This window comes from Cygnus olor, chromosome 8 (genome assembly GCF_009769625.2).
Source record: "Cygnus olor isolate bCygOlo1 chromosome 8, bCygOlo1.pri.v2, whole genome shotgun sequence".
In the NCBI taxonomy this organism is placed as follows: domain Eukaryota; kingdom Metazoa; phylum Chordata; class Aves; order Anseriformes; family Anatidae; genus Cygnus; species Cygnus olor.
Window position 1 is genome coordinate 3294337 of NC_049176.1, and position 23839 is coordinate 3318175.

General features: G+C 36.3%; 3 protein-coding genes across 10 annotated transcripts in view; 1 reads left to right on the plus strand and 2 right to left on the minus strand.

Annotated features, from left to right (window-relative positions):
• SASS6 (SAS-6 centriolar assembly protein) overlaps window positions 1-6236 on the minus strand; it is a 15379-nt gene extending 9143 nt beyond the window's left edge. For 2 of the 5 annotated variants that reach the window (XM_040566291.1, XM_040566292.1), the window contains exons 1-5: window positions 5815-6236; window positions 4562-4622; window positions 2643-2722; window positions 1466-1570; window positions 587-758 (exon numbers count right to left, since the gene is read on the minus strand). In XM_040566291.1, coding sequence (XP_040422225.1) covers window positions 587-758; window positions 1466-1570; window positions 2643-2722; window positions 4562-4622; window positions 5815-6236 — 840 coding nt within the window. Of the gene's footprint in view, window positions 1-586; window positions 759-1465; window positions 1571-2642; window positions 2723-4561; window positions 4623-5017; window positions 5100-5576; window positions 5768-5814 lie in introns of those variants that run through there. The other 3 variants (XM_040566293.1, XM_040566294.1, XM_040566295.1) reach the window with 2 other exon arrangements.
• Window positions 2506-12758, plus strand: TRMT13 (tRNA methyltransferase 13 homolog). Its single transcript, XM_040565731.1, has 12 exons — window positions 2506-2542; window positions 5868-6286; window positions 6496-6542; window positions 6627-6693; window positions 7450-7512; window positions 7611-7680; window positions 8113-8219; window positions 9184-9351; window positions 9998-10070; window positions 10454-10528; window positions 11395-11794; window positions 12101-12758. Exons 1-12 carry the CDS (start codon window positions 2506-2508, stop codon window positions 12273-12275), a joined length of 1701 nt encoding a protein of 566 aa, XP_040421665.1. The 3' UTR covers window positions 12276-12758.
• LRRC39 (leucine rich repeat containing 39) lies at window positions 12479-23753 on the minus strand. Of its 4 annotated transcripts, none has more exons than XM_040566302.1 (12): window positions 23107-23753; window positions 22782-22853; window positions 21664-21709; window positions 19926-20118; window positions 18974-19173; window positions 17957-18062; window positions 16739-16895; window positions 16069-16205; window positions 15501-15646; window positions 14979-15131; window positions 13619-13758; window positions 12479-12600 (listed from the first exon to the last, which is right to left on the minus strand). In XM_040566302.1, exons 5-12 carry the CDS (start codon window positions 19096-19098, stop codon window positions 12545-12547), a joined length of 1020 nt encoding a protein of 339 aa, XP_040422236.1. In that variant the 5' UTR covers window positions 19099-19173; window positions 19926-20118; window positions 21664-21709; window positions 22782-22853; window positions 23107-23753; the 3' UTR covers window positions 12479-12544. The 4 variants fall into 4 exon arrangements, with proteins under 4 accessions (XP_040422236.1, XP_040422238.1, XP_040422240.1 ...); XM_040566304.1 differs by having other exon boundaries at window positions 18974-19135; window positions 23088-23753; XM_040566306.1 differs by lacking the exons at window positions 22782-22853; window positions 23107-23753 and having other exon boundaries at window positions 19926-20040; window positions 21664-22763.
• Between the last annotated feature and the right edge of the window lie 86 nt (window positions 23754-23839).

Here is a 23839-nt window from a genome sequence, read left to right on the forward strand (position 1 = left end):
TGACAGCAGGATGGAAGAGAGGCAAATCGCAGACTACGGAGGAGACAACAGTCAAACTATGAAATCCTTAATTTCGCATTAGATAAAATTTAACACACTACCAACTGCACCATTACAATTCTCATTTGCTATTTATAACCACTAGCCCTCTTAAGCCCCTAGAACCTTAGAATTATACACACACACGTGGTTTCCTAAACCCAACTGAAGAAAAAAAGACAGAAAGCTTACTGTATGTTATTTTTGCAGTTGTTCTGGCAATCAGAACAAGGCTATGAAGCATGAAACACCGAAGTATTCAACAGCTGCATAGTGCATGCACTGCATATAGAAATACCTGATTTTCTGTCAGTTCAAATTATAACACTTGGTTTAGTGAATATGTAAGATTTTCATTGCTAGAGTGAAAGTAACAATTTAGTTTTATAACATGCCAAAATAACTGCATGCAATGACATACATGAACTAAAATTATAATAAAAAAACTACACCATTTGGTGCATGCTTTTGAAGTATTAAGACTGAAAAAAAAAAGTTTAAGTACACATAGCATCAAGACCTAGTTACAACTCAGTCATCGTTTTACCTTAAGGCATTTCAAGCAGTTGGCTAAAAATTTCTTTATTTCTGCATCATTTCCCGGTAGGAATTTTAGAGAGAGATGGGTAAGATGCTTAAAAGGGTTGGTCTCCACTATATTTAAAGAGACAGGAGTGTGATCTAGATCAGATGTTGAAGAAACTAACTGCAGCAAAAACCTAGGGAAAAACAAAACAAAACAACAAAAAAAACAATTCTATTTTCAAATAAAATATATTTTTATACATGCAATAAAAGGCTGACCAGTTTTTCATTTGAAAAAATAACTATGCCATTCAATTCCAATGTTGTAGTTGATACTACAAATAAATATAATTTGGAATGCTTGCACATTATAACAAGAAATGTACAAAACTTATCAGTTTAAGTATCTGTAAAATTTTCAGAAGCCCATCTTAAACTTAGGTGTCCAAAATCAAGTAAGGGCTTGGTAACCTAATTCCAAAAGAAAACAGACTCCTCAATCCTATCGCCTAGTTAAATTTGAAGTCCATAGTACATACTTTAGGAAACGACCCTAACTACTGGGGAGTGAGGTACTCTGAACAGGGCTTTCTCAGTATGCACACACACAAAAGCCACGTATGAAAATGCCACTACAGGAAAGATTACACCTCAGGTCACCCACCTCACATATTAGTTATCTGAGCTTCAATTCTGATAAGGGAGCCTATTATTAGGCAGCAATGTCACTGCTGAGACCTCTTAAGATTTAGGCTGTTTCAGCAACATCCACTAATTGATATTGAGATGCGTCCAAGGAAAGGTTAAACAATCCTTGTTCTACTGACTTAGTCTGTTGGACAAATATTTTAAAACCTCAAAGCAGATACACAGAGTAATATGGTACTCACTTATCACCTACCTCGGTATATCTTTGTTCTGTTCGTGAATGCATTGTTGAAGCAGATCTATAAATTTTTGTGGAAAAGCAGAGAAGTCTACCAAGAGACCTTGCTGGGATTTCAAGCTACATAAACAAATCGGGAAAAAATATTAACGATATAGAAATGTAATTTATTTTCTAAAAAAGTATTTTGTTTACATGAATAGAAAGAACCAATTCTGATCACATCATTAACGTTTGCTAGTACGTTATTTTCAACCCTGAACACAGAAGAAATGTGATCATGTCTTGGATAATAATCACCAGAGAATATTTTTAACTTCAAGAATTCTTGCAAGGCTGCTGCACTAAGAAAAAAAAAACTTTTGTGGCAGAACAAGCATATTCCTTCAAGTATAAGTCCTTCTTAAGCACAGCACAGTAAGGATAGGGGCACAGGGAAGTATAAAGGGACAATGCTTTGCAGATGAGGGAAGACTCAACCATTACAACGACTTTACCTGCCTACTTGTTCATTTAATTGTGCACCTTCACCACAGGTGTGGTAAACTCAAAGACAGAAACAGACTTGTAAACATGTATGCAGAAGCCATACTTTGTATAATGAAATATTTCTGCACATCTGCTTTAAAAATTCTATTTTACTTTTGAAGCACGTTGATTGCACAGGTGTATATGTATGATATATGATAATCTCTTTTTTGAAGAAGAAAAAAATGAACTGTTTGTGCCTGGGGCTCAAATTTGATGATCAAATTCTGAGCAAGCGAAGTAAACTGAGATGCAACAGTGCAATTAGAATGGGAAAAAAAAACAACTACAAGACAAAGCCTCAGGTTTGGAAACTATGTATGCAAACATACTTTCCCCTTGGAGCTAGCTCTTAAAATAGTTCACAAACTTACAATAATCTATAAGAAGCAGTTATGATAAAAAAAGACACAGGGAGTATAATAAATTGTGGTACTGTAACTACACAGGGAACTTAATGTCAAGATTCTGTCACTCATCTGCATAACCTCGAGCCAATAACCTTCCTAGACTTAGCAGTTTCACAGATGGGTGAAAGAGAACACTACCGCCAAAAATCTGCAAGTGAGATATGCTAGAACCAAAATTCTAAGATAAACCTTTATAAGCTAAAAAACTTATTATTACCATGAGGAATGTTCACAAATATTACAACTTCACTCACCTTTGAAAATCTTCCTCAGATATGACAAGATTATAAAGGAAAAAAGGATCAGCATCGTTAGTCAATCGGACAGCTAAATCCTGAAAAGAAAGGTATTTACATGATTTTAAAATACTGTAAAACACACTGTAGGATTGTTTAAATATTGTAAAACAATATTGCAAACAGTTTATTTAATATTTTTACTTTTTAACCAAATTAAAATAAGAATTGTGGCAACTAATTTAGAAAGGAGGAAACGTTCACATTTAACACAATTTAAATTTTAAATACTACAGAGGGAAAAAAAAACAACAGGAAAACTATTTCTCACAAAAATAGAAGTAAAAAACATTCAAATTTCAGCAGCAAATTTTTCAAAATTCCACGTCTCTTCATTGTTTTTACCTAAAGAAAATTATTTGCCCGCTGAAGGAAGAATATCCCCCATCATTAAGGAGTGTGTAGATCCCACCTATGAGCGAGCAGTCCACTGTAGTGGGTCACAAACACGCCATTCCCACATCTGCAGGTTTTTCAGGTCCTACTGCTCCAAGCAATTTGAGAAAACACCTTCTGAACAGTCTATATATTTGAATACAGAGCTTAGCAAAGGAAACATATAATTGATACTGCTAAAATCTAGTAAACTGATAAGGAAAATTGTAGTTTTATGCTACTTAGGTTTTAAAAAATAAACTAATTTGTTCACTGGAAGCCTCCACAGTGTTTTGGAAAAATTGCTTTCTCTGTAAATGGTAGTCTTTCATTACAAGGCTGGGACTATTAAAAACACCGGGTACATTAGACCCATGCACCTGCTGTCTAATGGAGAGGCTCAAACCCATGTGAAGAGCAGAAGAAAAGCAAGTAGAAAACTGTCTCTTCCAGCCTAACTGAGGTGTTACCACAGCACACGTACACATACAAAACTGAAGTAAGTTGCAGTAATTCAGGTACCACTAAGAATAACAAAACTCTTAGCTAGAGCTGTAAAAACAAACCTTGGGATTTACACATAAAGCTAGCTGTTAAAAACTACTGACACTACAATACTACTAGGGTAGGCTGTCAGGTAGGATAAGAACGCCTGCTTTGTTTCATGTCCCACAAACTGATCCAAGTACAGGGAGTTATCTCTTTGAAATGATCACTCAGTGATGTACACAACTGGATTTCAACAATCCTGCTTATAAAGGCTAAAACTTAGTACACAGTTCTTAACTGAACACTGCTTCTTCACATAACATTATCATCATCACAGTTAAGAGAATTAAATATATATACATATATATATATATGTTGTGCTCCTTTACACACTCATCTGTCTTCATTAATTCTACTACCAACTGATGACCAACCATAACATCATGGCAGGTGGAAATAAAGTTTAAATAACAAATTAGATATACAACAAAATAGATTCTATAACCCCTAATATAAATCTTATTGCTACTTTCCTAAGGATTTTTTTTTTTTACTGCAAATTAGTACATTACTTCTTTCCTATCCCTACTGGATGAATTCCAAACGTTCAAGGACAGCAACACACACACTGATAAAAACCAAAATGTTGCATCCACAGTTGTCATTTTCAGTAGTTTAGATGAGGACTTCGCAAGGGCAATAGCATTTTTAAACAAGAACTAACTATGTTTAAAATGAGACTGCTCTTAAGCTAACTCAAGCTCCTCCAAGGGTCTACAAATTCTTCCCATTTTTAAGTTTATGAATTTCCATAAACAGCAGAACTAAAAAGGGTGAGCTAAAAAGGCTATAGGGAGAATCATACCGAACCAACTGAGTTACTCAAAAATAAAATAAGATCAAGTGACAAACATACCAAAATCTTATTTTGCTTTTCCTTTGCCTATTTGTCCTGTTAGGCAATGAAACACTGATAAAACAATGAATGACACAAACATAACTAATCCACAAACCTTTCTGTGAACAGGATTAGAAATTGACAGTAGCTCAATATTCACTCGAACATCTAATCTCCTGCGTATAAAAAGATGCATCATTAACAAATCAAGAAAATATTCTTCAAATAACATGTGTTTGTAGCAACCTTACCAGAATCAGATGACAGCAACAAAAATTTAGGCAGAAATGTCAAGAAACCTCGCATTGATGACTACTACTAAGATAACTGAAATTGTGGGGCTTTCAGCTGTCATTACAGCTCCTCAGTCACCTCAGTTTTTTGTTTTATGCTTATGATCCACCAAACTCTAAATAACAAGGCAGAAGTTTTTAAGTTTTGTCTGAAACCAGAACCTCTGGAAAAGTCTGCTGAGATGTATTAACGACTGCTGAAGATTATAACGATCATTTAAGCACTGCTACCTTAGTTTTCATATACTTCTTGTCGAGGGACCTGAGAGGTTACTCACATTAAAATACCCCCATGGAAACCAACCGTTCTGTGCAAACTAACACATGCAAAATGGACTTGCCTAAATCCTTGTGCACATAGACTAATGCAGACACAACCGATATTACTGAAGCTTACTACAATTTAAATACCTGCTTCACACAAAACATCCGTAGGCTGTCCCGAACTGCCGAGCGCGGCAGCCGCCGCCGCTCCCTGAGGGAAGCCTGAGGCGCGCGGCGTGGCGGCCCCCGCCCGATCGCACGGGAAGGGGCCGAAGCAGCTGAGCCCTCGACAGAAACCCCTCAGCACAGCTGAGCCGGGCCGAGCGAAGCTGGGACAGTAACGAAAGCCCTAAAGGGGTCCCGGAGGCCGCGCTAAGGATAGCTGCGGAGCGCGGCGCCGCCAGGCAGAGGCGGGCCCGCCGGTCCCGCAGCAACAGCGGCTCCCCAGGAGACGCATGCAAACAGCGGCCGGCCTCAGCCCCACGGCACCAAGGCACAAACTCCAGCCCCATGCAGCCTGCAGGGAAGCCAAGTCCCCCCCCGTCCCTTCTGTAACCGTTTTCCCTCTGTTACCAATGCCACTCTGTGCCTTCTCCCCGGTAGGAGCCGCTCCGGCCCCTTAACGCGGGGATCCCCACCGCAGCCCCAAAGGCGCACCGCCACGCACCCGACAGCCGCTCAGATACAGCGCAGGAAGCAAAGAGCATAAAGAAAAACGCGTCGCTCGGGAGCTTTTCTCTTGAAAGAGACAACAAAGCTTCCCTACAGCTGGAGACGAGACCACGTTAGAGCCCGCCGCGCCGTCGCTCACCTCTCCTGGCAGCCCGGACCCCTCACTTGCACGCACAGCGGCCTGTTGAACAGCCCCTCGGCCGCCATTTTGCGCTTTGACTTTGCCGCTCGGCGCCCGCGGAGGAGGAGCCTCAAAATGGCGCCCGGGCAACGAGCGCAGGGGGCGCTGGGAGCGAGATGGCGGCGCCGCAGCCGGAGCCGGGTCGGTGCGCGTACTTCGTGGCGAGGAAGAAGCGCTTCTGCAGGATGGTCCCGGCTCTCGGGAAGCGCTTTTGCGGGGAGCACGGGCACCAGGAGGTACCGGGAAGGGCGGGCCCTGGGGGCTGCGGTGTCCCGGGGGGGGTCGGGGCGCAGAGGCAGCCGCTGCTGCCCGCCTGGGATCCCCGCGGCACCATGGCGAGCCTGGAGCCGCCGCCTCCGTCCGTGGTGGTCCCGCTGCATGGACAGGGCCGTCCTTTGAACCTTGGCGTCCTACGGCCATCAGCTCAGCGGTAACACTGCCATTTAGTTAAAGATTTAGGGATTTAGGAGGTATTTTATTTTTAAATATTCAATTCTTGACCCGCTTCCTCCACTCTAGTTAACCTAGCTACCTCAGAATAGGTGTCTTAAAACACTCAAACGTTGCTCAACAGCTTCTCTAAAATGGGAACGTCAAATGCATGCTGAAATGTTGTTTAAACCTTTTCTTTATAACTAGAAAGAAAACGACAGAAAAAGAATTCCATGTCCTCTTGATCCAAAACAGTAAGTATATGTAAATACTTTTTCTTTTTTTAATCAGAGTTCTCATTATAAATGGTGTTACTTACTTTTCTATTTGGATTTTAGCACTGTATATGAAGACCAGCTACAAAAACATTTGAAAAAATGCAATTCAAGAGAGAAGCCAAAACCAGTAAGTACAGTGTAAAATTCAGCATTACTTCATCTCACCTTTAAGGCCCTAAACATTACAGCTTTGCACAGAATTTACTGTGGTGACTATAGCTGTGAAGAAGAAAACTGCAGTCTTAGCAAGCACTACCATAAGCACAGTGTGGAAACTGAATACTTGTTCAGCTGAAATGGAATTCACATTCCATGCTCCTTGTCTACTATATCTCACTGTAGTTCAGTATAACTTTTCAGTTCTCTTAGTTACGAAGGAAAATGCTAAATGGAATTTTCTCAGATCTTTTCTAAGAACAAGCTCTCACAATGCTACAAAATCACTTATTTTAGAGGCTTAATGAGAGATTGTCCTAGAAAAGCACAACTGGCAGAGAGCTGTAGATGTTTTCTTACCTCTGGCAGTCTGCTAACTTAAGTATCTGCCAGCTTCACTCAATGTAGCAGTGAATTACAGAAAGCAAGGCTGGCAGTTGCAGTCAGCGACGAAGGAAGGAATCAGATGTGTCTCAACAGCTGTTCCAAGAAAACAAAGACAGCTTCTTTATCCTCTACCTTTCCGTCTTATCAGTGCTGCACATAAGAAATACTAAAGTTGTCACTGTTACCAGTGTAGTAAGCATTAACAGCTTAATTCTTATAAATACATTCAATCTTGTCAAAATATGCCAGAACAGTAACTTCTGCTGGCTATTCAGGATCAGACTTTAGGAAAGTCATGGTAATAAACAGAATCAGATTGCTTTTCTCTTGCTTTTTGAAGGTCTACTTTGTTCAAGATATTAACGCAGGTTTTAAAGATGTAGCAGAAATACCAGAAAAACAAGTGAGTACATTTGCTTGTTCCCTACGTAACATGCTGCAATTTATGATATGACTAAAGAACTAGCAAAAATAAAAAGGTCTTTTTTTTCCCTTAAAAAGGTAACACTCTCTTCCCTATCCAAAGAAGAGCTAGAGAATTTAATTATCAAGTTGAAAAAAGCAAGTAATGGTGAGCTCACTTAACACTATAAGGCATTTTGAATTGAATTATTTCCTTGTTATGTGTGTCATTAAATATTTATGAAAAGGTGAGATGTATTTGATGCTAGAACACATCTGAAGTAATTATCATTAAGGTGTAGACAATCCTCTAATAACTAAATTTTAATTAGCAAAATTGATTGAGAGAATGATAAAACATTGAATTTTTTTGCTGTTCATATAGCTAATTTTCCCTCCTTTTGTGCTTTCTTTTTGTTGTTTTCCACTCAAATATCACTACAGATAACTATGTTTCTGTTATGAAGCTGTGATGATAGACTTAGGCTCTTAACAGACTGTTTTGTTAGTACCACAAATTGAGCTCATGTTTGAATATTTTAACGTGTTACAAAAACGAACTCTTGACACCTGTACTGAAAAGTTTTGCATTTGTATGCAGGTCTGGAACTTGACCTTAAGGAACAAATACTGTCTCACAAGGCTTTACATGAAGCCTTAAATGACCCAAAGAATGGGGAATCTGCTTTTAAACATTTGAAACAACAGGTATGGTCACTGCTTTACTAATAGCTGTAGATGTCTTCAAAAATGTGGAATTCTCCAGCTGTAAATTCCAATGACTGCATGTGCATAATGCTAGTCACTTCATATAGAGGAAATCTGATACGCTTTATATAGTTCTATGTTTTTAAAGTACTAGTGTATCTATATTAAACCTAAAAATAGCTGCTTTGTTAAGTGTTAGTAACAAAAGTTTATTAGGATCCTAAAATGAAGTACAGTGTGAGGTTCTCGTGAGTTTTCATTTATACTTATTTTCTATTGACTTAAAAATAAATTTGAGCTACAAAAGGTAAACTACTGTAGTACTAAGTGTAAAGGGAATTGAAAAAGTAAGAAGTGTAAAGGGAATTTCTTACTTTTTCAATAAAATCTGACTTTCCAGTTGTGTAGAAACATAAAAAGAATTAGTCTGAGTTTATTTTCTGCCTTTTTAGTGTATATTGAATATATATAGGAATTTTAAGCAAGATGGATTGCGTATTATAGCAAAGTAGGAACTTTGAGGAAGGAAAAAAAAAGTGAGAAACATCTGTTTTCCGTACTTTCTTCCTGTGCTCTACTTTTCTTTCCTATGTATTAAAAATGCATAATGACACAGATACAGAGAGGGCTCTGTGGGTACTGATGCTTCATAGCAGTCTAGCGTAGCACCCATATTTTGGATGGCTACTTTGAGAATCAGCAAAGAACACTATCTTAATGTGTACCTGATCCCAAAAGTCCATTCCAAAGGCTTCTAGGTGGAGTTCTGTGGGTCAGGTGATGCTGATTAGCCAGAATTTTTAACTCTTTTCCTCTGTACACACAAGATCCCTTCCCTAATATGTCATGGAAGGGAGGCCTTGAAAAAGTTTTCTGCAGTTTGATGAAATAATAATTTTCTGTCAGGCATTGCCATACACGTGTATATTTGCTTGGTTCATAAATAATCTTCTTATGTTTGTAGGCTTCCATTTTAGGTAACATGGAAAAATTACATTTGCTTGGTCCAGGAAGATGCTTTATTGAATTTGGAGCTGGGCGAGGAAAGCTGTCTCATTGGGTTGATGTTGCCTTACAGGATGTTGAAGATACTCAATTTTTGCTTGTGGAAAGGGCAACTACAAGATTCAAGGTAAAAGAGGATATTGTCACATTAGCAGAGTATAACTTTTAAGCTGTTGTTATTGAAGTTGTTAGCATTTGCTTTTTATCTTCAAAATAATGTAAAACCTGAAGAAGAGAAGGCTCCAGAGGGGGACCTCATTGCAGCTTTTCAGTTGTTAAAGTGGACATAAAAAAGATGGAGAGTGACTCCTTGCTCAATCACATGACAGGACAAGGGGTAATGGTTTTAAACTAAAAGAGGGGCAATATAGAAGTTAGGAGGAAATTCTTCACTCAGAGGGTGGTGAGGCACTGGAACAGGTTGCCCAGAGAGGTTGTGGATGCCCCATCCCTGGAGGTGTTCAAGACCAGGTTAGATGAGGCCCTGAGCAACCTAATCTAGTGGGTGATATCCCTGCCTATGGCAGGGGGTTGGAACTAGATGATCTTTGAGATCCCTTCCAACACAAGCCATTCTATGAAATGTTAAAAGTTTTGGAAGTGTTCCTGTGTTCCGTACTTTGTCAACAGTGTATTTATTAGAAAAAAATCTTGGTGTTTTATGTTGGAAAGGTGCAGACATTGACTTAAAAGCAAAAAGTTTGGCACTAGTAGCTGCAGCAAAACTAATTATTAGTGGCTGGCCCTATTTAATAATTGTTTTATTTACACAGGTGGATGGAAAACATAAAAAAAGAGATTCTGTATTTGAAAGGCTCCAAGTTGATATTCAGCACTTATGTTTAAGTAAGTAGGTTCCTTCTTGACTTAAAATTAAGCCTTTGTTTGTAGTACATTTAAATGTATCTCATTTTGAAGATTCTTACTGGTTACCTAGACATGTTAATGGTGTGTGTGTGTGTATATATATATATATATATATATATATAAATACATTGTTTGTACAAAGCTGAGTTGTTCAAGAATAATAGTATGCTTCTCAACCACAACATCTGCTTCCCTTCATCTTAGAAAAAAATCCTTTTAGTAACTGTATGTGCAGACCACTGTATTTCTAGTAGTGTCAAACATTTATTTGCTCTTGTGTTAAGTGTGCTGAAGTTGTATTAACCAAAAAAAAATACTGCCCCCTATAGTAATATGGGTTGTGTTTTTTTGTTTTTTTCCAGATAAGGTACCTAGTTTAGAAAAGAAAAGACTACCCGTGGTAGGAATTGGGAAACATTTGTGTGGGGCTGCCACAGGTATGAATTACATATTTGTTAACTGCAGGAAGTTAGGATATTATGTCTTACATTCTGAAGGGAATGATCTTCCAAACAGTTTTTATGCTTTTTCTTTCCATCTAGCTCGCTATTGATGAATGCTTTTCTAAATATCTGTTGACTGCAGTGGAATTGAAAATAGATAATAGTAGACCCAAGTTGTACTTCAGTTTATGACAGAGTAGAACAAATAATAGTGGGGGGGTCCTGTCCTTGTCAACTGTTGAAACTTATTTTTTTACAGTCGTCTCTATCCTAAAATATTTTTCTTTCTAAAGTTGTATTGGCTCTGTCTAAGTACATATCCCAAACAAATAAAAACTCTTTTTCTGTCCTCATAATTTTCAACTAATACACTTTTCCTAATATTACATGCCTACTAACTTGTGAAAGACATCTCAACTCTCATGCTTGTATATGTACTGTTAAAGATGACACAGGTAAACATTTAAGAAGTATACATAAACATTAAGAAGCATATATATTACTGTATCCTAGGTATTAAACTTTTAGAGCAAATAGTGACATGTTTTACAGGGAAGAGATCCTCCTTCAATATACCACTCAATTAACCAAAATATGTCAACTTGACTTGGGTAGAAGAAAACTCGAGAGAATAAGCCCTTAGGATCTCTAGAGGTCTCATAATATTTATTTAGCACTTTAGGTTTTATGTTTTCAAACTATGCTTCTAATTTTTCAATATTCTTAAAGTTGTTGTTGTTTGGCTTGTGATGCATACTTTTATTCTTTTGGGGAAGTAAGTTCCCAGCTGTGATACAGCTTATATAAATAAACGCAGGGTGGTCACTGATAGTATTTTTAGTATATCTGTTTTTTTCCAGATCTCGCTTTGAGATGTTTGGTTGAAAGCTATGCAACTTGCTGTGAAGGAGAAAATGAAGAGCCTGCAGCAAAACGTCCTAAGAATGATAAGACGGAAGTGGCTGTTAAGAGTTCAGCTGATAATGAAAGGAACAAAGATGACTTTAAGCCTGTAGCTGGAATTGTTATTGCACTATGTTGCCATCACAAATGTGACTGGACACACTATGTAGGCAGAGAGTTCTTCAAATCAGTAGGACTTGGACCAGTAGAATTTCATTATTTTCAGAGAATGAGTAGCTGGGCCACTTGTGGCATGCGAGAAACCATAACCTCTACTAGTGAAGATCACACTAACAACACAGAAGAACATGACCAACCATACAGCAAAACAGAGAGTGATTTTGACACTCTGCAAGGGTATTTTTTTTTTTTTAAGAATATAGACTCCAGCAGAAAAGCAAGATTACATATGGTAGAACATTAAATTGTTTTGGGTCCTCAACAGGACTTGTTTTACAGGAATACTTTAATTATTCAAAAACATTCTACTTCAAAAATTCAGTTTTCACAGACTGTTTTCACAGTTTTAAAATATTTAAATGAGATGCTTGTCTGAGTTGAAGTGAATTTATAGTGACCTCAGTAGTTTTTCTAAGCTTAACTGCTAATGTTAATTAAAATTATTCTCCTAACACATGCTGTTTTTTCTGTTTGTGAAACTAGGCTACCAGTTGAAGAGCGAAAGGAGATTGGTGCCCTCTGTAAACTGCTGATTGATCATGGACGGATCAGATATTTACAACAACGAGGATACAGGGCTACACTACACCATTACACAGAGTCTGCTATATCCTTGGAGAACGTCCTGTTGACAGCTGTCCCAGAGCCAACTATATGACAGGACAGACATTTGGAATTGGTAGAAGACAAACTAAAATCTATCTAGATCACTTAGAAAGATGATTTAGTGCTTACAAAAAAAAACTGTTTTAGTCTTTCCTCTACTCAGGAAACGGTTTTACAGTTCCCAGTTTCACTTGGAATTACAAGTACACAAACCAGTTCTCATTACTGGAAAAAAAATCCCTAAGAATACTTGAAACTGGTTGTAGGTCTCATTGTTAGGAAGAAGTATATTCAGTATTCTCTTCTACTCAGTTACATTCTTTAATCATTAGCAGTTATGATAGAAGAAGGACCAGAAGTGCAACTCTCCAAATTTCCTGAAAGACAATAGGTTAAAATAAGAGAAATGAACATAGTTTATTTTCAGTTTGAAGTTCAGGATAGCTTTGTATTTTAAGTAGGCCAAAGTACTTGTTTCATCAGCTCATGCTGATAATGGAATTCATTAAGGAATAAAATTCATTTTTAAACTGTCTTGATGTATTTTTGATAATTTGAATATTCATTTAGGAAATACCGCTTTTAAAAAAGCTGGCTTAGGGTTCTAAAGAGCATTTCAGGTTTTTTTAAGCCCTCATGAAGAACACATCTTCAATGAATTAAGTTCTTTGCAAGTAACAGCTGCCACCTGCACATCCGTTCAAGTGTTTTTTTGGTCTTTTACTGTGACCTTCAAGCACACAGAGAAATAGAATCTGTTGCTTTAGATATTACTACCCGTGGGCATCTTTTTTTGTTGGTTTCTTTTTCTGTCATAGCAATTTAGAAGTAGCATGGAACTTTGTTTACATGTATGTCAGGGAGAGGCAGTAGAGAGTGGTTGAGAGAAAAAGTCAGGTGTTGGTACTTCATTGCTAAAAAGTGCTGCATGCTGGGAACATAAGCATCTCTCCTTTACATACTTATATGCTAGTCCCCACCTGGACAACATCCAAAAATAGTGAAAGTTGAGGTTTGTATGACAGAGTGCCAGAAGCCCCATAATAGTTAACTCTGATTAAATTGCAACTACAACAGACAGTCATCAATTTCCACCTCTCTAGGCTGTAGAAAACTCAAGCATATGCATTCCAATGTTCCATGAACCATGTTCCATGGTTCCAGTACGTTCCTGCTAGAATATATGCTTTACGTGGGAAGACCTACTGTTTCAGCTTGTTAGAAGTGTCCCTGCCTTCAGTAAAAATGTTTTTAGACTGGAAAATTTTATTTGAGTTTCTTCATGGGTCATTCATATACATATCCTAGTTTTCTTTCATCTAGTTTATCCATCCCTCTAGTCTTATCCTTCCTCACTCTATTCCAGAGGGATTGGAATTTGAAAAGAAACCATACCTGTTTTCTTCAGTGACTCCTGAATATACAAGTGCATGAATTCAATGCCGTACATTTCCTGTTGCTCCTCCTCTTCTGTATTCTCACATGGAGGGAGTGTGATCTCTAACTGCAGTGGATTGTCTCTGAAGTTGACAAATCTGACAGTTCATTGGAAAACATTATGCTTGCACTAGGTTTTGTCCAGAGAAAAAAGCTTTTGAAACTGAATTAAGATTCATCAGACAACATCTTGAACAAATGAAAAGTAATTTTAAGGGTATTTTTCCAGATGCTATCTTACAACAAGTTAATTGAAACCACCAATATTAGTAGAATTATGTAAACTAAATGAAGACTTCTTACATTAACTAACTGTAGCTGATTGTGATGGGAGAAAATGTTGCAGTCTTCTGGGCTTCTCCCAGTTGTCAGCCTCATCTACTTTTCACAAACAGATGAGTGGAGAACAAGGGTGCAAATGCTAGTGTTCTCCTAAGTTTGCAAGGCAAGAGCCAGTCCAGTCTTCCTCTGGTCTCAGTTCACCCCTTTCAGCTGTTCCACATGTACCTATGCCTGACTATATTTCTGTTACCTTAGGAGCTTTTTGCTACAGCATGCTCAGAATATTTTAGCTGCTGTAGGAAATGGGCCAAATAAGAACCATAAGCCAGACATTTCTCTACTTGAGGAAAATGACACCTCTGAGCCTGTCCCTCCACACTCAACCTACTACATTCTACAACAGCTACAATTACACAGGGAAAACAGATTGTAGACAGATAAAACCTACATCTCCCCCTTCACAAACTAAAGATTACATTGGGCAGGTGAGCTTGTATATGTGTGTTTAAACAGATGCTGCTTCCTCCTAAATGGTCTGAAAACAGAAGAATTGCCTTACTGGATTAGGGATTATTTAGACTAATATTCTTTCTGTAAAATAACTAAATGAAAATACAAATAACAGGAAAGTTTGTCGTATACAAAATAATCTAATTGTACCAATTAACAACTTATGTTCTTTCATTTTATTTTTTTTCTAATCTAGTACAGAAGAGTTTCATCCATATCCTTATAGCTAATACTTTTTCTCCAATTCTGAGTGTTTGGCTTTTCAGTGCCAACATTGTACTTTTTGTCTTTTTCACATTCATCACCTATCTTTCCTCCTGGCTCTTGAATTTAGGGAGCGATACATAAGGCCAATTAGAAGTGAGCATCTGGACCTTTCAGAAATGAGAAAATGTATTACAGTCTCCATTCACCTTTGGGACTGTATCTATCATAGCTTATGTTCTTTAAATGATACACAACTTAAGGGAAGCCTTAAAACTTACCTGCTAGCATTTTTATTTATATTTATGCAGCTTTTTCTTACCTCAGATTTGTCATGTGCTTCATACAAGCAGGAATATCCTTAAGTTTGTTGTTGCTAAGAACAAGAGTACTAAGATTTTTCATATTACCAATGGTTTCTGGCAAAGAGTTTATTTCATTCCTTTGGAGCCATAAGGTATGGAGATTTTCCATTCTGTCAAAGTAGGTATTTGCACAATCAGTCAAGATTTAGAAAATTAACCATTAATACAAAGTAATTGATTCATCTTAAGAATCATGAATGAATTATTCATTCAGTCAGTCACATGAAGGACTCACATAAAGAATACTAAAATCTCAAAGAAAAAATTCATTGGCAAGAAACATTTAACTTGATAACTGATAGCGAATTTATTACTTGTTTATTGAATTGATTATTCCAATTTATCAAAAATGCATTAGGGCTGATAAATCTTAAGTTTGCTTTGAGGTTAATATTAACATAATCTTTTGACAAATTAAACCATTAGAATTTCAGTGCAGCAGAATTCAGACTAAGATGTGATCTTTGAATTGTACTTACTTGTCAATTGCATCAGGAAGCTCCTGGAGTTTATTTCCCCCCATATCTAACCACTCTAGATTTGGCATGTTGAGAAGAGCTGAAGGGAGGGTAGTAAACTGATTCATGCACAAATCTATGTGTGAAAGCTTCTTTAATTCACTTAACTGAAAAGGAAGAGAGATTTAATGCTAGCATACATGTTCCAATACAGCAATGATGTAATCATGACTAAGAAAAAAGAAAATTTAAAATACATCAAAACATATTTCAGAGTTTGTAAACAAATAATGGTTTTTGAGTTGCATTAGCTGATATGCCTTAACAACTACAGTACTCTGGACAAAAACAGATTGGCTCCTGCAACTACTCAGGTGTATATATATATATATCCTTCTCATGTGACTTCAGTTTGACTAGTCCTGTGAGAATACTGGTCATGTGTGTTTCTGTGGAGTATTTATGAAATCAGAATATCAAAATAAATCTGAAAACATGGAGTGCAACTTCTAATGAGAACAGGTTTTGAATAAATTCAAAATACACATTACCAAAAAAAAAATAGAACAATAGAACAGTATCTCAAAACCTGAGAAGGGAGATCACAGATATTCCTGTTGACAGCCAGTTCCAATCTTTCCAGGCTGATGCAATTACTTATTTCTTTAGGAACTGACTTTATTCTATTGTAACTGAGAAGCAGCTCTTGGAGGCTAGTCAGCTGGCCTGCAGAGAGCACAAATGAGAAAGAATGAACATCAACATTTTTATCAGATTTGAAATACAACATTAACTTTTTTGTTATCCTAATATTTTTATATAAGCACTTTGTGTTCTCACTAGAAAAAAAAATCATTGAAATTCAAGAACTTCAGGACACTAGTACAGAACTCTAGTTGAATACTTCAAAAAAGCCCAAAAACTTACTAACACGGGCAACTCATGCTGTGAGCTCAGAACTTATAGCATGTTTTTCAGTATCACTTTTCTCTTATGTCTAATAACTGCTGTGCTTACAAGCTCTTCCCCCCCCCCCCAACAGAGAGCTTTCATAGATATGTCTTTTTTATCTGGCCTTTTTTTTTTTTTTTTGTAGGGACTCAATGGCTTTAAGATCTCTGTCTCACTGCCAAATTTAAATCATGTTTTCTATCTACCCAGTTAGAATGCTAGTGAGGCAAAATGCACAAAAACGGCATGTTTGAACAAAATTAATTTTCTTAGAAAAACAGTTTAAAATAAAAGAAAGCACAGCTCACCAATTTCTTTAGGTATACTTTCTATCGAATTCCGGGATAGATCCAGAACAACAAGATTGTGAAATCTTCCAATGAACTGAGGAATTTTCTGCAAGCTAGTTCTGTGAAGCTGCCATTCCTGGAGATGGAGTAGTTTCAATAAACATGAAGGTAATGTCTAAGACAAGAAATAGAGACCAGAAGAAATTCGGCTTAATACACAATAATACAGGATTAGGTAGAAGGTGGTGGTTAGTTATTTGAAATATTAACACTTTGTATTATCATTATAGTAAATAAATGTCTTCCTTGTTCTTGAGCTATACTGTAGGATCCAGAAAAATAGTTCCAAAAATGTGTGTCATTCTAATCGTTGTTTTAACCTGCCCACTGTTTGCTCCCAGCATTTAGATATCTGCACTACTGTCACTACTTGAAAAGCTTCAGGCTTTATAACTGAAGATGAAACTGCTCTAAATTGCTTTTTGCACTTCAGTGGTGATCTAAACTATATTTCTTGTTCTGTCAAGAGAAACAGTGAGCAGCTGAGAGCAGAAGAGCGGAGGGATAGGAAAACTGCAGTGCTTGTATGTTATTTGTTCTTAAAGAACAGAGCTTCCTTACACTAACCTATGGACCCCCAGAGTATTTCTGGGTGGGGCTGTTACTCTCATTGGCCCAGCATGGTCTCATTCGCTTCACAGAGACCAGCATCTGCATTTCTGCGTTGGTGAAGCTACCAGCCCTGCAGCTTAGAAGGTGGTTAGACTCCATTCAGTTGTTGATTCTACAGTTAGCACTTCTCCACATACACTAGAAACAATAAACTATTCTGGGAATCTAACTTACTCATTTTCTCTTTTAGAAAAAGTAACTAACAGTAAGAAATCTTATCATGCATCTAAACACAGGGTTTTTTTTCCTTGATATATTTCAGTAGTTTTGGTACATTAACAAAATGAGAATTTGCCTAATTAAACTCATAATTTGCAATGTAAATCTCTTCTAATGGAGGAAAGCCTTTTGGGCTGTATTTTTGCAGAGTAATGCTTAATACTCAGGACTAAAAAAGTCAGCTTACAGTCTCACAACAGTGCACCTCAATTCACTGTTAGCAAAGCACCACATGAGCGCTTCATAGAATAAAAATAGTACAGCTGTGAGTGTAAAGATGTAAATAGTAGTTTTCTAATGCATCAGTCATTCAGCCCAAGCAATGTTAATACCTATTAACACTACCTTCCATTCTTCTTCTTCTATCCTTAAAATTGCTCTTCCATCTTCATTAATTATTTTTTCTTTGAGCTTTGCTAAAGCCGCTCTCTCCTCCCAGACAAGCAGTAGCCTACAACAGAAAGAAACTCTTTCAGTATTTCTCAATACTGGCAATAATTACTACCCATTCTATTTTCTGGAACAACAAAGAAACAGTAACTATTTTTGGGTGACAAACAATATTTATTAACTCTGGATGCTAGTTATACTATCAATTAAGGGAAGACAAGAACATGAAGTAATGTTTGTCTGGGGTAATTTATAGGAATTTTATTCATTTGCAGCTCAACACAGTTCTTCAAATTTACAGTCAGAAGGAAAACAAAACTGCATTCAGTTTCATCATATTGCATCAGGGCAAAAGAATATAAAGGCATGTGAAATTACAGTTCCAATTTTGAAACAACCTCTTGGGACAGAAAGCCTTCCATTCAACCTGAACTAAGTGCAACCAGACAAGGTCAATCAGCTAAGCATTCTTTTAGCTTGGTCTCTGAAGGGGACTTGAATAAGAATTACGAGAATTAAGCTAATTCTCTTTCTTTCTGCTTTTATTTTTCATTAGTAACTTTTGAATTTGTAATTCCATTTCAAAACACATTTGACAAATAAGGAAGGGTTCCAAAACCGCTAATTTCTTCAAATTTCGTTAAATTGCTGGCCACACAGAAAACTAAGTGACCCTGTTAATTCCTCCATTGAGAATAAAGCATAGCAAATTAAATTACTCCACTGGGTAGAGTAATCCATACAGGAGAGAATTTTAATATCTGTATTTAGTGGATTTAGTATATGCTAATATTTTTTATCTTAGAACACAATTCTTCGCTTGACGAACATATTGCCAGATTTGAACCAGTGGGAATTCTGCTGGAGTAAGGGCTAAAGAATTGGACTGGATGACTTTGAAAAGACTAGTTACAGTCTACTGCAGCGTACCTTATGGTTTAGTTTTTCACAAGCTATCTGCAATTTACCTACCTTCCTGCAGACCTCTGTCTGAATTCCTTTTCTTTCTGTAATTCTTCATTTATCTTGTGTATTCTTACTTCCCAAAGTGTCTTCACAGCAGAGAATGATCCAATACAAACTGCAGTTTCAGTCATGATTCTTACATGTTCAGGTTCAGCCACGGGAATCTGACTGTAATTTCAGGCTCAATGCATCAACGTATGTAACAGCTACCAGATGGGAAGAGTGGCATGAAAACTAAAGTATTGCCATACCCACTCAATTACATCATTAGGCGTAGTTAATGTATTTAAGTTGACAGATTTTACCAATTGCTTTCCCTCTACAAAATAATTGTACCTAGTTAAATTTTATAGTAAAAAAAAAGGTGATCAGTTTCATAAATCAGTTTTCAACAAAATCATTGTACAATGACCTGGGGAATTTACCACTGGAGATCATTAAACCATAGTAGAAGTATCATTCAAAGATGTTTATAACTACAATAAATAATGACAACAAATAAATTAGAAAGCATAAGGAATTTAAACCTTCAGTTTGGGAATCAAGGTAAATACTAACTGTTGAAAGCACCATTTTGAACTTTTTTTTTTTCCCAAAAGGTACCCCTGTGAAGTATGTTTTTGCAATCTCTTCTGCATTCTTCATCAGTGAAGAACTATTTCTTTCAGTTTCTTACATCTTACAATTGTAGACTACGAACAACCATAATTATTAAATGCAGATATAAACATTCATTCCTTTCCCAGGAAGAAATGAAACTGTTCCCTGCAATTTTAGGCAGTTAAATCATGGTAGCTGCATCCTGGCAGGTATAAATATTTGGAATTAAAGGAGTTTTGCACTTCAGAGTAACTGAAATGTTGCTGGAAATAAATTAGCATGCTTAATTTTCTTAACAGTTTCTCTCATATTCTCATATATACTCTCATATTATATTTTAGAGTTAGTAATACATTACCTTTTAAGGCTTTTTAAGTTCTTCACACCCCTCTCTCAATCTTCTTGTGGCCCTCCTGAGTCTCAGGATCCCAATTTATAAATAAATAAAGCTAATGTTTTGAAGTCATCTTTTCCTTAGAGAGATAATTAATACATAATTTTCTGAAGAGCAGCAAAGTAGGATACTCAATCATCCCAATAGGTGCATCCCTCTGAAAAATATTCTTATTGTCAATATTGTAATGATTTGGGGAAAGTTTTTTGTTTGTTTGTTTTTAGAAGTAACCGAAGCAGTGATAATCATATCAAGGAGAGCTTGGAGGGTAAAACTTTGTACAAGTAGCAGTGTACATACCTGTACTCTGAATGCTGGCAATCTGATTGCTCTATTTCAACTTTTTAATAATATTTGCAGGAGCTAAGTAACAAAAATGTTTACATATCCATTCAAACTGAAAAGGCGAGGAAAACTTTCTTCCTAACAAGTAGGTGGATATAATGAAAGTGGAATGTCAAGTCTTTTCATGCAAATATTTCCTTACAATAATTGCGGCAGGTCTGTCTTTTAGAACATTCTTTACCATCATGTTTACTCTATTGTAATTTTACATTGCATGGATAGACTACAGTCATTTAGTGATCATTTCTGTGTTCAAACACATAATCATTCTGCTTCATGTTTACAGTGTCTTTTGCTACCATAGGTATTTGTAAAGCCTGATTAAACTGAGATCAATTAATCAACAAGGTATAGCCGGGCAAATAATAATAATTTTAAATTGTCAGGATTACTTTCTGTTATAAAGACAGCATACAATCATATTATAAAGCTTGCATAAAGAAGAATCTAGTCCAACACTTTCATATTGAGGATTCTTAACTGTTCTCTGTGAAGGAAAATTGGCAGAATTTGACAGGTGATGCAAACAGTGTCCCACAATGTGTCACAATGCACCCTGGTACTCAATTAGGAATTCAATCCCTTTTTAGGGATTCAATCCCTTTTTCCCTTTAAAAGAGAGGATTCTTTCCTTTTTCTCTCTTCTGCATAAACGTGATCACATTTACGTGCTGTATTTTGAAAGATTAACTTCTCTTTCAGTGGTCCTCATAGAAATTACCTTTCCCATTCCTCATGCAAATATGCAACACTAGTGACTAAAACACTGTATGAAGCTTTTTGCTCTGATTAGTAGTTTCAATTTAAATTGCCATATTCTTCAGGGCTAGATTTCTGTTGGGATTAAGCAATTTACCTGATCCATCATATCTGATTTTCTGAACTATATGCATTTTCAGGTAGAAAATTAGAAATCTTTTTAAGTGTGTTGTGCAGAAAAGAGACATAAGGGTTCCAGTCTCAAAAGACGTATTTGTTCATGCATACTAAACCCTGTATCAGGCTATACAACCAATACTTATTTTTATTGCAATCTTACACTTGGCAACTCTCGTTTGTAGTGGAAAATTCAATAGATATTGCCTTAAAACCATGAAATGTATACGATGTATATGTATACGATTCTGTTTTCAAGGATGTTTAATTATATAACAGGATTATCAAAAGCTTTTAGTTCTTTTATGTTTCATTTTCCTGACCAAAAAATGGACCACAAACATAATAATCACATTGTCACTGACAATTCAGATGGGAATTCACAAGTGTGGCTGTAAAACAACCTCAAGTTCCTCCCATGTAATCTGATCTCCCCAAAACTTCACCTCCAATCATGTGAACAAATTTAAGAACAACTTACCTCAAAGATGTGGTGCTTTCAAAGATTTTCCATGACTCATTGCTTTCTGCACAAGAGAATACATAACTTACAAATCTTGTCTGTACTACCAAAACCATTTGGAACTCTCACGCAGGCTCCAATGCAACGTCAGTCTAGTTCTAATTTTAACCTATGCTGAGAATAGAAGGTATCATATGAGGCACTTCTGCAAAACCCCCAAGCATTCACCACTCTTCATGTCTCCCCAGTTTGCTGAAAATTACTAGACTCCCATACATTGTTTGAGATTAACAAAAATTACTAATTGTGAACAAAAAGAACAACATACTTGTTATGCTCCATCATGAAAAATAAGCAAGCAAGTTTTCAATTCAAAATGGCAATTACTTGTTTTACTCTTACATTGTTTAATAAAATTATAGATCACTATTTGAGATAGAAGTCAGAAAACTGGATCATTCTAACCCATATTGCAGATAAGGGTATAAAATGCAAAGATGAAACTTAAATGTCAATCATTTGGTTGTAATCCTCTTTCAGTAGAAAGAATTTTCAGTCATTATTAGGCTTTCTTAAACTATTTAGATTCTACTGTTACAACATAGAACTTTATAAGAAAAAAAAAAAAAGGCAGGGGTAAACCCTCTCCAGACCATCATAAACTACCTGAATGCTAATGCCTATGTAAAAAAGATGCTGTTTTAACTTTCAGTCTTCAAATGTGTATTTTTCATAATTTTGCGTGTGTTTGTTTTTGAGGGAGCTGGGGCAAAAGTTATGCAAAAGCAAAAATGATCCAACAGCTTCTTTGGTAATAGGTATTTCTTCTTTCAGTTTTAGTATATGTTCAATCCTCGGAGTATTTTTATTTTTTTAATACAAAAAATCATAACTTAAAGTCTAACTACTTAATTTCTTCTTCCTTGAAAGAGGTGGATAATTAGAGTTAGACTAAAAAACCCTCCCCTTTTACTGGAGTTTTAAGAAATTTCACATTTCTCCTGTGAACAAAAGTCTTCTATGAAACATTTCAAAATCACTTTATCACTTTCTATTGTACACTTTTGTTGTCCCAATTCATTTTTTGCATGACCATAACACTAAAAAAAAATACACTGTTCAGACTAGACCCTTACCACAACAATATACTTGTAGGAGAACAGCCATTCCGCTGCGTTCTTTTAGTAGTCTCAAGTGCAGTAGGTTCTCTAAGATAAGAAGAAATAGAAGAATGAGCCACCTGTATAGGATTGGTTGCATGAAATTCACAAATAAAAACAGTATTACTACAATTCTTTGTGGCTTTAAAAAAATTTATTAGGAATAAATAAATCTGATAAAAATGAAATAAGTGATAAGCACAACATATTAGTCAAACTTTGCAAGAAATGACTTATATAAAAGACCCTTATACCACAATAAAAATATAAATAACACCTTACATGTATACTCTCCACCTACATTACCAGCTTTCCTCTTGCTCAGTCTCAGCATCAAGGGTAACAGAGATTCTACCTCTGGTAGCTTGTGTCTTGCATCTTCACAGCTAAATACATTAGACTACTTTGGTCTACTATTTTGGAGAATGCTCCTGTAGAGACAGTTTTTGATATATCTAAAGAAAGGAGAAAATGTCCAATTTGCATATTAATTTTTAAGGCCATGTAACTGTCCTGTTTGTTTTCAGCTTACATTTCTAGAAGGCATTTATATCCAACCATTTTCTTTGTATTTCCTGTTAAATAACCACTATAATCCTTACCATCTGTTTAGTTTACCTTAAAGAAACATTACTATTGTCTGTTCTGAAGGTATTAACTTGAACCCGTTAATTACTTGCCTTGGATCTCCGTTATCCCACATAGTATTTTTTTAATACTAATTCTTTGTTGTATTAGAGTAATCTGTCAGATTCTAGTACCTGAACATCAATAACACAAGATGGTGAAAACTTTTAGAATGCATTCTGCTTATTGTCAGGCTTATCTAACCACAGAATAAATAGTAAGATCCTCTTTTTTTTTTTTTTTTTTTTAAACAGACATGCTTTCTATAAGAAACAAAAATAACTGGAAGGAATTTAAGGATTGCAACTACTTACAGCCTACAAAAATACAGTATATTCTAGACAGTTTTAAGGCCCCGATAGTTATCATTAAATGTTGTCAGTAAGCATTTGAATAAACGTGCCCTC